This window comes from Carlito syrichta, unplaced genomic scaffold (genome assembly GCF_000164805.1).
Source record: "Carlito syrichta isolate Samal-C Ts95f unplaced genomic scaffold, Tarsius_syrichta-2.0.1 Scaffold305865, whole genome shotgun sequence".
In the NCBI taxonomy this organism is placed as follows: domain Eukaryota; kingdom Metazoa; phylum Chordata; class Mammalia; order Primates; family Tarsiidae; genus Carlito; species Carlito syrichta.
This window is the reverse complement of record NW_007249961.1, coordinates 63,786-79,586: the sequence shown is the minus strand read 5'-3', so window position 1 is coordinate 79,586 and position 15,801 is coordinate 63,786. Positions and strand designations below refer to the sequence as shown.

General features: G+C 43.3%; 1 protein-coding gene across 1 annotated transcript in view; it reads left to right on the top strand.

The window, feature by feature from the left end:
* SERGEF (secretion regulating guanine nucleotide exchange factor) overlaps nt 1–15,801 on the top strand; it is a 92,789-nt gene that overhangs the window by 60,612 nt on the left and 16,376 nt on the right. Inside the window, exons 12-13 of the mRNA XM_021714883.1 lie at nt 4,846–4,931; nt 5,542–5,731. Of these exons, the coding sequence (XP_021570558.1) occupies nt 4,846–4,931; nt 5,542–5,731 (276 nt within the window). The remainder of the gene's footprint in view (nt 1–4,845; nt 4,932–5,541; nt 5,732–15,801) is intronic.

The window sequence follows — 15,801 nt, the reverse complement described above, 5'->3', positions numbered from 1 at the left end:
CGTTTAAGCCAGGAGTTTTAATTTCTCTAGGGTGTGTGTTTCTGTTACTAAATTTTACTTTACTGCTGTCCTTGGGGGAAAAAAAAGAACAGATTAGGCTTTTGCGAAGAATGAGGATGGCCACGCAGGAGATGTGCATCTGAACCCAAGTTAGCTTAATGAAGGAATTCAGTCTTCATTCAGAATCTGTCAAAAAATTAATAAGCTTGTGAGACTTCTGTAATTAGCACCAGACTAATTACAACCCTCTCCATACCTAGAGGGCTTCCCATCTCCAGGGACCTGCCTGGCCTCCACTTCCGGTTATGTAGGACGGGTCTCAATTTCTCTTTCACATCCCAGCCCTGGTCCTCCTGGGCCCTTCCTTAGTGTTGGGTTAAGTCTGTCTGTCTGTTTCTCTCTTTCTCTCTGATTTGATTGAAAGGTACTAAATAATACCACAAAGACAATTTATGTATGGTAATAATAACAAAGCCATCCATAATCTTATCACCCTAACATGACTACATTCCTTATCGTACATACAGATGTTGTTTAGTATGCATACTTCTATAAAGTTGTGGTGATAGCAGTTATGATGTTTCCTCTTGATCTTTAAAGTGATCATTTGAAATGGCCATACAATTTGAAATGGGTATACCAGGTATGGTGGCATGAGCCTGCTAATTTCAGCTTTTTGGGAGGCCGAGGTGGGAGTATCACTTGAGGTCAAGAGTTTGAGACCAGCCTGGTCAACACAGTGAGAGCCTGTCTTTACAAAAAAAGAAAAAAACAAACAAAAAAATCCCTGACTGAGTGTGGTTGAATGCACCTGTGGTCCCAGCTACTCAAGAGACTGAGGTGGGAGGATTGCTTTAACCCAGGAGTCTGAAGTTGCAGTGAGCTATGATCATGTTGCTGCACTTCAGCCTGGGTGACATAGTGAGACCCTTTGTCTAAAAAATAAAATAAAATGACTATATAGTAAAATATCACATGGTTAGAGGGTTCTAGGATTTTTTTCAGACCATTCTCTGGATATTGAACATTTATATACTTTTCTTTCTTTTTTTGGTCACTATTGTGAACATTGTAGTGAATCCTTGTTGAACTATTTCCTTGAAATATGATCTTGGGGATAAAATGATAGGGACAAAGGTCATGACTTTTGACTTTTGCTGTGTTACTCTAGATTCCATTCGGCAGAAGTTGACTCCACCAGCAGTGAATGAGGGAATGCAGTATTTAAACTAGTATTGCCTGCTTAGTGAGTTAAGGTGCTGAAAACCTGGTATGTAATGCTTTAGATTCTGGCTTTTCTTTGTCTTTCCAAGATTGTTTAAGACTTCATGGTCAAGTAGCATAGTAGTGGAGGCACAGAGCATAACCTTTTCTGGTCTCTGGTTCTATTGTCAAGATGATTATATAGAGTATTATTTTTTATTTATACTCTCTATATAATAATGCAAAGTTCTTGGCCTAGTAGGCACTTGGAAACTGTTGGTTCCATTGTCTTCTTCCCCTTTGAAGTCTTTTAATGCCCTGTGGTGACCACAGTGTGCAGCAGTGTGCAGACATGGCCAATGTAAACATGCAGTCCAGGAGACTGATGTTGATGTGAGTTTTATGTAACTTTAATTAGAGGGAAAATATCAGGAGTGGCTTGAGCCCTGAGCCCCTTGGCAGCTTCATTTTAGTGCTTCCTTTCTTCTCTACTCTCCGCATTGCTGTAGTGTATGCTGTCTGGTCTCACTACAGGTTCAAACTCCTGGCTGTTACCCACTGGTAAGTTGAGTCTGGAAATTAGGTCCAGCGTGGATGCCAGGCATATATTTGCCTGATGCCTGGAGAGAGCTGGGCCAGGGGGCAGCTATTAGCTGCTAAGAGTGGATTCATCTTGGAAAATACAAGAGCCACACGAAACTAGGTGCTACCCTGGTCACAGGCTTGACCAGAGAGATGCAGAGACACCTGGGGAGGTAGGAACAGCCTTGGACTAAGCTGATGATTTCTGACCTTCAAGGACCTGCATGTGACACATAGCTGACCAGTTGCCTTTTATTTCTTTTCTTCGCTCTTATGTCCAAAAAGTAAATGGGGAGGAGTGAGCTATCTGGGGTGGGGCTGAACAGAAGGGTCCAGAAGGACAGCCAAGCGCCAAGGGAAAGCACAGGTAGATAGAACTGGCCTATGGCATGACCCTTCCTTCGTATGAACCAAAGAAACCAAATGTGAAGGGAACCCCAAAAGAACAGGAATTATTTTATTGGAGGGCGAGCCCCTTTGTAGCACAGGCTTCCCGCACTAGGTAAGTGTTCTAGGAATCCATCGGCATCAGTGTACCAGCTAGCGTTGTTATGAGAGTCTGTGTTCTGCTTCAGTTAAATTTTTTTTTTTGAGATTCTTTCATGGTGTTTGTGCATTTCATGATGGGTAATTTACACTAAACAACCTGCCCACACTGTGCTGAGTGTTCACCCCTGTGCCCCACTCTCCCTATTCACCTGATCTCATTCCAAGAGACTTTTTTTTTTTCCTTGGATGGAAAATGTCCTCAAAGGAAAATGTTTTGCTGAGGAAAAGGTGAAACAAAAAAATGGCAGAAGCACTAAAGTTTAGCTTCAAAATTGACAAGTTCAAAAACTGTTTTGAGCAGTGGAAAAAGTGTCTAGATAGGTATATTGCATCAAATGTAGAGTACTTTGAAGGTGACTGAAGTTGAAACATGTAAGAATAAATACACAATTTTTAAAATAAATAAATTCTGTTTTTTGGGGGGGTCCCCCTGGTATACCCCAGCAGCTATATTGGCTTTAAACTCTGCCCAAAGGCGGGGGCCTGCATCTCACAGTTGGATAGAAGTGCCTGTGCTCACTTAGTGGGCGCATTGGGGCTCATCAGGATTCTGAAGCAGCTGGAGTTGGCAGCTGGTGCGTTAGTGGAACCATCAGGATACCTGCTTGGCTGAAGGTAAATTGTCTCGAGGGGGAAAGAACCAGGTTGAGAGCTGGAAGACCTGGGTTCTAGGTTTCGTTCTGCCCTGAGTGGATTTGGGCAGGCCCCTTTTCCTCCTGGGTCCTTAGTTTTTCCCTTATGGAGGTTGGAAATGTTAGACTAGATAATTGCTAATATTTCTTATAGATCTAAGTGTTTCTTTCATCTCTAATACTTGTTTCACAGAAATGATCACTATTTGTAATGCCTCTTGCCTCTGGAGTCCCTCAGTTTCGTAGCCAAGGCCACTAATCCCTAGCTACTGATGCAACCTTGGCACAACTGGGGATGATAACTATTCTAGACATTCCAGCCCTCTTCAGTACCACTGTAGCCTTGCTCTCATGCTTTGCCCTGGCTCTGTTCTCTGCCCTTGTTCCTTGTTCTGAAGTCCTCTGTTCCAGGTTAGGTTATATGCCTTAGAATGATGTCCCTGCTTCCTGTTCAGTTCCTTGTGTTTCCCTCATTTGATCCCTGTCTGGTCTTCCCAGTACTTGCAGTTCAGCTTTGACTCTTGTCCCTATGGCTGTGCCCTTATTGCCTGGGACAGACCTCTTTGATACTACTTTCTTGGATTCCTTGCCCACCACCCCCTCCACTGGCTCTTTATGTGTGCCATCCCAGCTCTCCTGAGTCTCTCTGACCTTCCCCTCCCCCTTGACTTTGAGCTCTGGCCCGTTCCGTAGTCAGCCCCGTAAAAATTGGTTGACAGCTACCATGTGCCAGTGTTGGCCACATAGTGGCAAGTGGGTGGGGAGGTGGACACAAAGATGAAAAGTACATGGTCTTTGCCCACAAAGAACTCCCAGGTATATAAGTTAGTTTCTGCTGTGCAGAATGAAAAGCACTATCGGTATGTACAAAAGGCCAAGGGAGCAGTCAGGATGGAATGATTCATTCTAAAGACACTAACATAACAACAAAAGAGTGGTGTCTGAACTGGATTCTTAAAAATGTGTGGGAGTTCAGCAAAGGTAGAAGGACATTCCAGGCAGAGGGGACGACCTAGGTCTAGACCTGCTTTTAAGTCCTGATGCAAACAGGATGCCTACGCATTCTCGTGGGTGAGCCCAGTTTTGCTATCTGGCTGCCTGTCTAGCCTGCCCCATCACTGTCTGAAGAAAATGACTTTCACATCCATCGTCTCATTTGATCTCAGTGTGATACTGTGAAATAGGCCAGAATGGAATGGTCCTTCCCATTTTATAGTTGTGGAAATTGAGGCCCCAAGAGGCTAGCTAGGAAGTAGGAAAAGAAGAAGGCAGAAAGCCCAAGTTCTAAGGACTTCCTCTGGGTTCAGTCTGAGTCTGCAGCCACAGTCCTGAGTCATGTTCGTGGTTTAAATTCTGTGCACGTTTGGTTGAGGAGCACCAAGTTCCAGGCAGGGAGTTTGGCATACACGTGCACGTGTGCTCGCACAGAGCCATTGGAGCAGGGGCAGGAACATGGACATCAATAGGAGTTAAACCACAGGGTGGGTAATTGTCAAGCCCGAATGCCATCAGCCCTCGTTTTGCTGCAGGACTAGAACTGTTAGAGGATCAACCTGTGCGCAGGGTCTAAGTGCAATCTGTCAGAATGAGTGGGAAAGAAGCTATTTTTAGTTTGCAGAGTCACTCACTCGGCTGTGTTAGCTGAGGTTTGAGCTGGTCCCCAATGCTTTCCACAGTGTTATTTCTGAAGGAGAAATACCACTTGAATGCTTGTGTAAAACCCATTAATGAACCTGGAAGTTTCCAGGGCGTCTTTGTCCTGCAGCTCCCTCGGAAGTCTGCCTTTCCTGAATGACCTTCCTCCTTTCCTATATTTAATGCATTTCTAATTTTAAGATTGTGTCAAGACTGTGGGACTTTGGTGCCCTAAATAACACAGAAATCTACCACGAGCGATCAGCTGAGTCCAGAGGGCTCTGACAGAATTGAACACAACCTGAAAAAGTATTCCCAAGTGGCTCTCTGGTAAGTAACCCACAGCATCGTTGCTGTTCCTAGAGGAGCATGAAGTCTCTGAGACAACGAGCCCAGGCAGCCCAAGTCTTTCAGGTATAGCAGAGGCCAGTGTCTCAGAGGTCTCCCAAAATGGCATAGAGGTACTTAAAATGGGTAGCAGCGTTCACCCGAAGACTGTTTCATTGGAGCTGAGAAAAACCTAGCACATCTGTGCTGTAGCTGCTGACATAGCAGGGGAAGAAATAACACAAAACAAACCTCCAAGCAGTGGACAGGATTTGTCCCCATGAGCACTCAGAAAAGGGAAAGAGCCACCAGACAGGGCTTTCATGTTTGAGAGAGATGGTAAAAGATAAGATACAGCAGGCACTTACTGCTACCTGCTGTTTTCTTATTTATTTATATTTTTTGTCTCTTTCTTCTCACTAAAATCGAAATCCAGGAGAGCAAGGACCTCATCTGTCTTGTTCAAAGCTGTAATCCCAGTGTGTAGAATAGTCCTTGGGCCCTCGTAAGGTGCTTAGTGGATGTTTGCTGACTGAATAAACGAAAAATGAATGAACGACATAACTTTGGAGATCTGTGCCCCTCTCACTTGCTCTTCTCTCCCTCCCTCTAGTCAGTGCTTCTCATTCTCAGGCCAGTTCAGGAATGAGTATTTCCACGTTTCCTGGTGTGTGGTCTTCAGATGCCCTGCACACCAGTGCAGACAGGATGTGGCCCTGCATTGTGCTTGGACAGCCCTGGAGTTTCTTACAAAGGCCATTGGTGTGAGGGTCCTAGTCCTTCAGCCCTGCGCAGTTTACCAGGTACTTTCCCAAATGTCCACCTGCTGTCTTTCTTCTTTGATCCAACAGATGTTTAGGTACGCCTGTCTGTCTGAGCACGACGTTAGGGTGGGGCAGCAGGGAGGAGTGGAACAGTCTCTGTCTTAGGAGCTTGTGGGTTGGTAGCGGGGCTAAGTCAGGTTCACTGCAGGACAAGCAGAATGTGACAAAGACTCTCTAAGAGAGTCCAGCGATGAAACCATGTTGGTCCCGCCCCTTCCCGTGTCCTCAGTGACCTTCTGTTTCTTGCATTTTCAGTCCCTTGTGGCTTGGTTGGGTTCTGCATGGTGGAGGTGGGGGTTGGGGTGGGAGGTTGTGACTAGAAAGGCTTCCTGAGTTGGAAGCCTTGATGTTAAATCAGTGCTCAAGGGAGCTAACGTAAAGCAGCGGCGAGTCTTGGCAAGAACTTGCTCTAAGCGGAGAGCAGCCAGAGAGAGACGCGTATTGACAAGAGGGAGACGGAGGCCAGGAACTGCAGTGTCATGAGGCCAAGGGATTTCAGCAGGGAGGTCGGAGAGCTTGGGGGTAGAGAAAAAACCCCTGGACTTGGTGATTGGGAGGCTGCGGTGACACTTGTGAGGGCAGCTTTGGTGAAAAGGCAAAAGCAAACACAGTTGGAATGAATGGGTGAGGAGAAACACAGGCCGTGGGGATACGTGGCCCTTTCAGGAGGTTTGTGGTCATGAGGATGACGGACAAGCTCAGGACCTTGGAGAGAGCTTGGTTAGAGTTTTGTAAGCACAGAGACACCAAAGTGCATCAGAAGGCTGGAAGAGAAAATTCGAGACTGTGGGAGAGAGGGAAGGAAGACTGATGAGTGCAGTTGTAAGCGAGAAGGGACATACTTGGAGTTGGGGGCCTCAAGCAGATGAGAGAGAGGATGGAGGTCACTGTGGAGGGTTAGTTCTCACAAGCAGGAAGGGGACCTTTTCTTTCACTGCAGGAGTAAGGAAAATGGATATGTGAAGCTAGAAATTTTGAGGCAGAGAAGAGAATGTGTTTACTGAATTCTGGGTATCTTCTGTCATCAGGTTATATGATAGTTTTATTAATTTATTCGATAAATGTTTACTGTGTCCTACTTGGGCCATGCACAAACACCCACAATTCACAGATAAAAGACCAAGTTGCCGCCTACTATTATACTGTGGTGTTTATTACTAATGTAGTAATTATCAGTCTTTCCAGCTCTAAATCAAACTTCGAGTTCTTTAAGGGCAGGCACTGTCTGATTTATCTTTATATAATTAAGGCTATGCTTGGTACAAAGTAGGTCATGAGTAGAGGTTGTGTTGAAAAAGTGTGAGTTCACATTGAATGGCTTAAATCTGCCCGATTAGATTGAAAAGCAAATTGTCAGCTGGGTGCTGTGGCTCAAGCCTGTAATTCCAGCACTTTGGAAGGCCGAGGTGAGAGGATTGCCTGAGCCCATGGGCTCGAGAACAGCCTGGGAAACTTGGTGAGACCTCATCTCTACAATAAGTAAAAAAATTAGCCAGGTGTGGTAGCATGCACCTGTAGCTCCGGGTACTTGGAAGGCTGAGGTGGAAGGATTGTCTGAGCCCAACAGGTCGACACTGGGGTGGCTATGAACGTGCCACTGCACTCCAACCTGGGTGACAGAGTGAGATTCCAACTCAAAAAAAAAAAAAGATAAAAAGAACAAATTGTCTGCTGGAATGATGAAGTTGGAGCAGGGAGACCACCAGGACAGAACTGGTGTGCTTTACTCTATAGTGGGTCCTCCCAGCATGGTCTGGTGACTCCCTGGAAATGGGAGAAGAAAAATACCATTTTTGACCCTAATCCCTGAATGGCAGGTAGGTCAGATGCTGCTGTCCTCATTCTAGGGGTAAGGAAGTAGAATTTCAGAAAGAAAGCTGTCACTTGTTCAAAGTCACATAGTACATGGTAGAACAGGGACTTGAACTTGCCTCTCAAAACCCTCCTTCTTCTCATTGCTAGCCCTGTACACCAGCTTGTATACCACCTGTCCAGCACTCTCTGGGAAGCTCTGATCAGGGTTTACCCCTAGGCTCTGACTTTGGCTATTACTGGGTGGTAGTCAGGTCTGATGGAGACCTGGTGACCCTTTCCAAGTTCTGCATCATTGTCTTATGAGGAAAAGCAGCACAGAAGGAAATAGCCTCAGTAAGGACCAGGATGGTCAGTTAACTCATGCTGGTAGTAAACCATAGTGCTGACTGGAATTGGGGGTCTGATGGCCAGAGTCCTGAATGTGGAGTGATTTCTGAGTTGGAATTTCTGCTCTGTGCCTACAATCCATATGACTTTGGATTATTCAAAACCTTTCCAAGCCTTAGCTTTCTCATGCACAAGGTGGTTGTAATATCTGCTTTACCTTGCCCATGGGGTCGAAAAGTGCAAATAAAATATATAAGAACTTTTTTGTAAACTGTAAAGTGCTGTACAAAAGGGTTACTTTTGGGTTCACAACACATGAGCTGCTCTATGCTTCAGTGACAAGTTTAGTTATAAGTATGGGTCAGAGCAGCTCTTCTTTCATAATCACCTGAGCTCGTAGGTGCTACTGAGAGCTGTGCTGGATCTTGTGGCTAGCACTTCTTAGAATGAGGACCAGTGATGATAAAGGAGCCCAGATGCTCGGTAGTCCATAGTCAATCCCCATGCAGCCCCAGGGAGTGTGAATTCCTGCCAAGGCGGCCATCAGCATCACCAGCAAGGATGTCTCTGGCTTGATTTATTCAGCAGCAGGGAAAATTTATCAGCGCTTGCTTAAAGTCCTAGTGGCCGGCCAGGTGTGGTGGCTCATGCCTATAATCCCAGTATTTTGAGAGGCTGAGGTGAGAGGATTGCCTGAGCCCATGGGTTCAAGATCAGCCTGGGCAACTTGGCGAGACCTCATCTCTACAATAAATCAAAAAATTAGCCAGACATGATGGCACATGCCTGTAGTTCCAGCTATTTGGAAGACGGAGGCGGAAAGATCACCTGAATCCAGCAGGTTGAGGCTGTGGTGGCTGTGAGTGTGCCACTGCCCTCCAGCCTGGGTAACAGAGTGAGACTCTGACTCAAAAAAAAAAATGTCCTAGTGCCACCACCATACTCTGCAGAAATATGACTGCCCCAGGCTTTGCTCAGGGTCACCCTGGAGCTGATCAGCTGTCTTTTGTTGTGTTTGACCTCGAGGACTGGGCCATCTCAGGGTAAAAGTAAATCATCAAAGGTTTAGAGTGAAACCGAAGGCAGAGGGGGCTTAAAGGAAGCTCCAGTGGTCGAATGAGAGAGGTGCTAAGTCTGTGAAGGTTGAACTGTGTATGAGCTGCTTGGCCAGGGGACTGAACTGCCACCATCTCTACTGCTGTTCCTCTAGTGCCTAGTCACAGTGACAGCCCCCTAGTTGGTAATCCCTTGTCTCTGCTTCAGTTTCATTCCAGCCCCTACTTCTTCCAGTCTCCCTGGCTTTTCATAAAAGCTCTTCTTGATCTGGCCCCTGTCAAAATACCCAGCCTCCGCTTCTTCCAGTCTCCCTGGATCCTGCAGTTCATCTGTGCCCAACCAGTACGTCATGTTGTTTGATAATTCTGGTCTCTGCATGCTGGTACTGCTTCCCTTGGCCTTTACCCATGATTGGATGAGGGAAATTCCTCACTTCAGAAGGTAATTTAGTTATTCTTGAGTGTCTTCTTTCTTTGTGGTCCCTGCCAGATAAAATTTCCTATTTATTTATTTAAGTCAGAGTCTCACTGTGTTTTCCTAGCTGGAGTGCAGTGGTGTATTCCCAGCTCACCACAGCCTCCAGCTGCTGGGCTCAAGCAAGCCTTCTGCATCAGCCTACCAAGTAGCTGGGACTGCAAGTGTATGCTACCACACCCGGTTAATTTTTTATTTTTTGTAGAGATGAGGTCTCACTATGTTGCCCAGTCTGATCTCGAATTCCTGGGCTCAAGTGAGCCTCAGCCTCCCAAAGTGCTGGGATTACAGGTGTGAACCACTGGTGCCCAGCCAGATTTCTTATTAGTCGCTTGGAGCATGTGTATCATTTGAGGTTAGAGTCGGCATGAGGGAGCAATAAATAGGGGAGGGACTTGGAAGAATCAAGAGATTTTATACTGTGTCTTGATCCTTGGACAAGCTGCTTTACTTCTCTGAGCCTCAGATTTTACATCTGTCAAGAAGATGTAATACTTATTATATTTAGCTTTCCAACTTGTCAAAATGATGTCATGAATGTGAAAGCATTTTATAAACGATGAAGCAATAGACAAATGTATGTTTTGTTAGTAGATTTCTTACATGGTTTTTTAGGAAACTTTAATTTCTTGTAGCTCTTTGGAAATCATTATGAGTTATCATAGATCTTGAGTTTGATATGAATCATTTTCATGATTCTTATGTTCTTCTTTATCCATTGGTACTTGTCAAATACCCAGGGTGCATTCATTACATAAGGAACTTGGACTTGGAATGTGACAACAGGGAGGACACAGAGTCCTAAAGCTTTCTGAATGGGGTGTGATTGGTAGTATAAATTGCCTGCAGGCAAGAGCTGAGGACTTGTGAACAGACAGTTGCAGAGGCAGTGTCAGGCAGAGTTGCTGGCAAGGTCCCTTGAGTCTTTGGGAGAGCTTCTTAGCGGAGATGAAATTTGAAGGCTGGGGCAGACAGAGTTTCGTGGGTGAGGAGATCAAGCCTCTTTAGGCCCTGAAGGGTCTCGGGTAAGGGACTGGTTCCCTCTGGGGCGAGAAACTGTGGTTGGTGTTGGCAGGCTTGGGTTTGAGCACTAAGGTTGATAAGTGAAGAAAGACTTGATGGGAACAACAGGTTTTTTGTTGTTTTTTTTTTAGAAATAATGATCATTCCTATTTGTTGAACATTTACTATGCACTGTGTTAAGAACTTTATAAACATCATTTTTAATTCTTAACACATTCTTATGAAACAGCATACTATTGTATCCCTATTTTGTAAATGAGGGATCCACAACTTGGAGGAGTAACTTGGCTAAGGACAAATCTAGGAAATAGCAAAGTAACACAGTGGCTGCATTGTGGACCAGAGGACATACAGGTGGCTAGATGGTGGTTTTCCAAGTTGGAAGACAGAGAGGTGACTGTAAAATGGTGCTCATCCCACCTCCTAGAAGTCCAGGTGGTGCCGGAAGCCCGTGACAACTCTTCCTTCCCTCCTTGGTACTTGGCACCGACTAGGGGAGGTGAGCAGAGCCACCTAACAGGCTTTCCTTCCTCAGAAACTACCACCTTAAATCTGGGGCAGTAAAGAATGCCTTCGAAGACTCGAGAAAAGATATTTACTTCCTCATGTTTCCATCTTGGGCTTCTGTTGTTTCTCTTCATAGTGACAGTAAGTATGAGTTCTGGAGCGTCTCAATCCCAGCCCCCTTACCTGCAAATCCAACCTGTACAACTTTACAAGGCTCAGATTAGGACTACCCAATTCAATCTTTTTGGACAACTTCAGTTGCCGTTTCAAATATAAGCCCCTTGAGAACAGATACTATATCTTCACTGGGTCTGTTTCTTCAATCAGAAAGCAAGTGGTTGGGATTTGTTATTGAATTGAATGGAAATCTTTCCTCATTTAGAATTTGAATCATTTTTTAGCATTTGGTTGTTTTGTAACATCTGATGATCTCATGTGTGGTGGTCTACCAGAGGAGTATATGGACCTGCAGAGTGGGCACTGAATCTTAAGATGTTTGGGATATTATATCCAGGTAGGCAGGGGTGAGGGGCTAGGTCACACAGCAGGCATTCGGAGAAGCCTTGTGGGGGCTTTCAGCTCCACTCACTCTGAAACAGGCCTGGAGAGGTCTGTCATGGGATAGCCATGTTGGTTGCTAACAGAGTTGTGATATATTTGTGCTGGAGGGAGAGAAACAAAAACAGAATGCTGACTCCTCCGATAATCTCAGCATGAGGGTCATAGAAATATAAGCATCTTTTTCCATCTGCATCGCTCCATTCCTTAGATACCTATTTAAGGGTAAGAGCACAGAGGCATGCAAATGGTACATTTCCCTTTGCACCCCTCAAGGTGAAATTTCTGCTGTTGCACAGGGACTTGTGGCAGCAGTTCCATGGTTACTGCTGTATAATGCATTTATCATTCTACTCCCCTGGCACATTTTGCCAAGCTGCAGAATTTCCCGTGCCTTCCTCCACTCACCAGCTCCATGATGATGATGCGTCTGGTGGCCACAGCCTCCCTGATCATGGTCTGTGGTGCAGTGGAAAGAGCAGTGTATTAGCTGATCATGACAGCAGGTAGCTTTCCCCAAGTCTCAGTGGATGCCAGGTTCTCTACTAAGCACTTTCCAGAACCGTCTCTTTAATCCTCATGACATCCCAGCAGAATCCTCAGTTTGCAGATGAAGAGAGGAAGACTTGGAGATGGTCACTTGTCCAAGGTCACATGGCTAGTAAGTGGCAGAGTTGCTAACCAACTCTTATCCTACTGCAGAGATCCTACTGCAGAGCTTGTACTGTCAAATACCAGGATTCCATTTTGAACTCTGTTGTTAATTCTCTGTGGGACCTGGGACCAGAAACTTTGCTTTTCCTGGGCCTCAGTTTCCTAATCTGTGTAATGAGAAGCAGTTCCAAGTGTTCTTCCAAAGATCCAAGGCCAATATCATTCTGGTTTGGTTGGAGCTCTTACCCATCTGGAGACTGATTTCTTTCTTTTTGTTTTCCCACTAGCAGTGAAAACATATATTCCCACTGATTTATTTTTACCTTTGATTTTTGTTTTGTTTTGCTTTATGGCAGCTACCATTATGTATGAATTCCACAGCAATAACATTACTATCAGGCAACTAAGAGACTATGTAGGATAAAATCATATGAATCAGTGCTGTCCAGTAGAACTTTCTGTGGTAATGGAAATGATCTGTATCAGTCCCATATAATAGGTGATAATCACACATGGCTACTGAGCACTTGAAATATGGCTAGTGTGACCAAGGAACTGAATTTTAAGTCTTATTTCATTTTAATTCAAATTTCAATAGCCACATGTGGCTAGTATCTACCATACTGAACAGTTTAGGTATGGATAGCATAAATATAAAACTAAATCGAGTATAGACTTTTCTGTGTTCCAGTCAAGACTTCTGATTACCATGCTGATTTTTCCAGAGGTGTAGAACCTGATGTATTATTACATTTGTATTGTGCTTTCAGCTCTCAACACACTCAGACATACGTTATTACATCATTTTGTTTCCTGCCAATGGGACATATAGAAAAAGATGGATTGTGCTTTGTGCATTTCACAGATAAGGAAACTGAGGCACAGGGTTTATTGTACTACTGAGAGCTGAGAAAATACTGCATGAATAAGTGACTTGTCAAAAGTCAATTTTGGAGCAGTAGAATCAGGACTGAACACATATGTCTTCTGATGCTGAGCCAAAGTGTCTTCTAGTTTTCCTCTCACTGGTATGCCAAGTGTACCATTGAGAGACTCTGCTTGTCAGATAATTCTTTAATGTAGACAGGGGGCTTTTTCATTTCATCTTGTACCTTTCTACTTGATCTTTTAAACTTTACGAACATAGACACAAAAATCTGTGATAAAACATTAGCAAATCAAATCCATTCATATTTAAACAGAATAATCTATCGTGACCAAGCTGTTATCCCAGGAGATGAAAGCTTGCTTTCTCACTTGAAAATCAATCAACATAATTCATCATGTATTAACAAAATACAGGAGAAACAACATAATAATAATTTTAACAGAAACAGAAAAATCATTGACAAAATTTAACACACGTTTGTGATAGAAACTTTTAGCAAATTAGAAATAGAAGGGAATTTCAACAGTCTAATAAAGAGTATTTGTAAAGCACTCGCATCATAATTGATGGTGAAAAACTTAATATGTTCCTCCTTAGATCTGAATAAGACAAGTGTATCCTCTCTCACCATTTTTATTCCATATTATACTGAATGGAGGTTCCAGCCAGTGCCATAAAGCAAGAAAATGTAATAAAAGGCTTAAAATAAAAAGGTAAGAGGCAAATCTGGTTTTATTGACAGATGACATGATTGTTAAGTTAAAAAATTTTAAGGAATCTATAAAATAACTATTAGAACCAGGAAGGTGATTTAGCAGGGTACAAAGTCAACATTCAGAAATTAATTGTTTTGTATATAGCAGCATCAAATAATTGGAAACTTTTAAAAAAATAATTATATTAAAAATTAAATATTTAGGTATAAACTTAACAAACATGTGCAAGACTTATACATAAAAGCCACAAAACACTGCTGGGAGAAGTTAAAGAAGACCCAGTTAAATGGAGTAATACATCACTTCCATGGCTGGGAAGACTCAGTGTTATAAACTTGTCAGGTTTCCACAAGTTGATTTGTAGATTTAAAGGGGTTTCAATCAGAATTTCAAGAGGTTTTTTTTTTGTGGATAGAAGTTGGTAAGCTGATTTTAACCATTTATATGGAAACATAAAGGACTGTGACTATCCAAGGCAATCTTGAAAAAGAAGAATGAAGTTGCAAGATTCACATCACCTGATTTCAAGATTGGCTATAAAACTACAGTGGTTCAGCAACAACAAAAAACAGATAACCTGATGTTAAAAAGGGTAAAGGACTTGAATAGACATTTCTCTAAAGATGGCCAGTGTGAAAAAGATGCTCAATTGATGCCATTAATCATTAGAGAAGTGAGAATCAAAACCACAATGAGATACCACCTAACACCTATTAGGATGACTTCTGTAAAAAAACAAAATAGCAAGTGTTGGTCAGGATGTGGAGAAATTGGAACCCTTGTGCATGGTTGGTAGGAATGTAAAATGGTGCAGCTGCTGTGGAAAACAGTATAGCAGTTCCTCAGAACATTAAAAATAGAATTACCATATGATCCAGCAATTCCACTTCTGGATACATATCCAAAAGAATTGAAAACAGGATCTCAAAGAGATAGATATTTGCATACTCATGTACATATCACCAGTGTTGACAGTAGCTAGAAGGTGGAAGCAACTTAGGTGTCCACTATGGGATGAATGTTAAACAAAGTTCTGTCTGTCTGTCTGTCTATCTATCTATCTATCTATCTATCTATCTATCTATCTATCTATCTATCTACATACATATGCATACATATATATACATATATAGATACACACACATATAAATATATCAATCAATATATTACCACAGCCTCCAACTCCTGGGTTCAAGTGATTCTCCAGCCTCAGTCTCCTGAGTAGCCAGGAATACAGGTGCACACCACCAAACTCAGCTAATTTTTTAATTTGTATTTTTATAGAGATGAGGTCTCACTGTGTTGCCCAGACTGGTCTCAAACTACTAGACTCAAGCAGTTCTCCCACCTCGGCCTCCCAAAGTGCTGGAATTACAGGCATGAGCCACTGCACCCAACTGAATAAGCTTAATATCACTGAACGGTATACTTAAAAATAATCGAGATGATAAATTTCATGTTATGTGTATTTTACCACAATAAAAAAAACTGGAGGAATAACTCATCAAAGCATATGTGAAGGACACTTCTCTCCGCAACTTATTTTGAAATGCACACAAAAAAATGAGTTGATGAATGGAGAGAGAGATGGATAGATATGAGATAAAGCAAACACACCAAAATGTTAACTGTAGAATCTTTGTAGTGGGAATGTGAATGTTCATTGTACAACAGTTTTTAAGTTTTTCTACATGTTTGAGAGTTTTCATAATAAAATATCGGGGGAGAAACAAATGATCAGGACAAGAAAACTTCCCATTTCTATTGCTTTTAGCCACAATTTGGCAGATGTCCAGGGGCTTTGAGCCTGTGTTGAACATGGGGTGATCTGGTGATCTGACCTTGGGCAATGGTTCATGTCCCAGCCTTTGCACTCATTTTCTCCAGTGTAAGCCTAAAGGCAGCCTTATGAGAAAGAGGCCCTCAAGACTGATCACTGTTTTTCTTTTTTTTGAGTTGGAGTCTCACTCTGTGACCTAGACTGGAGTGCAGTGGCCAGGAGTGGCCACTGCAGCCTCGAAGTGCTGGGC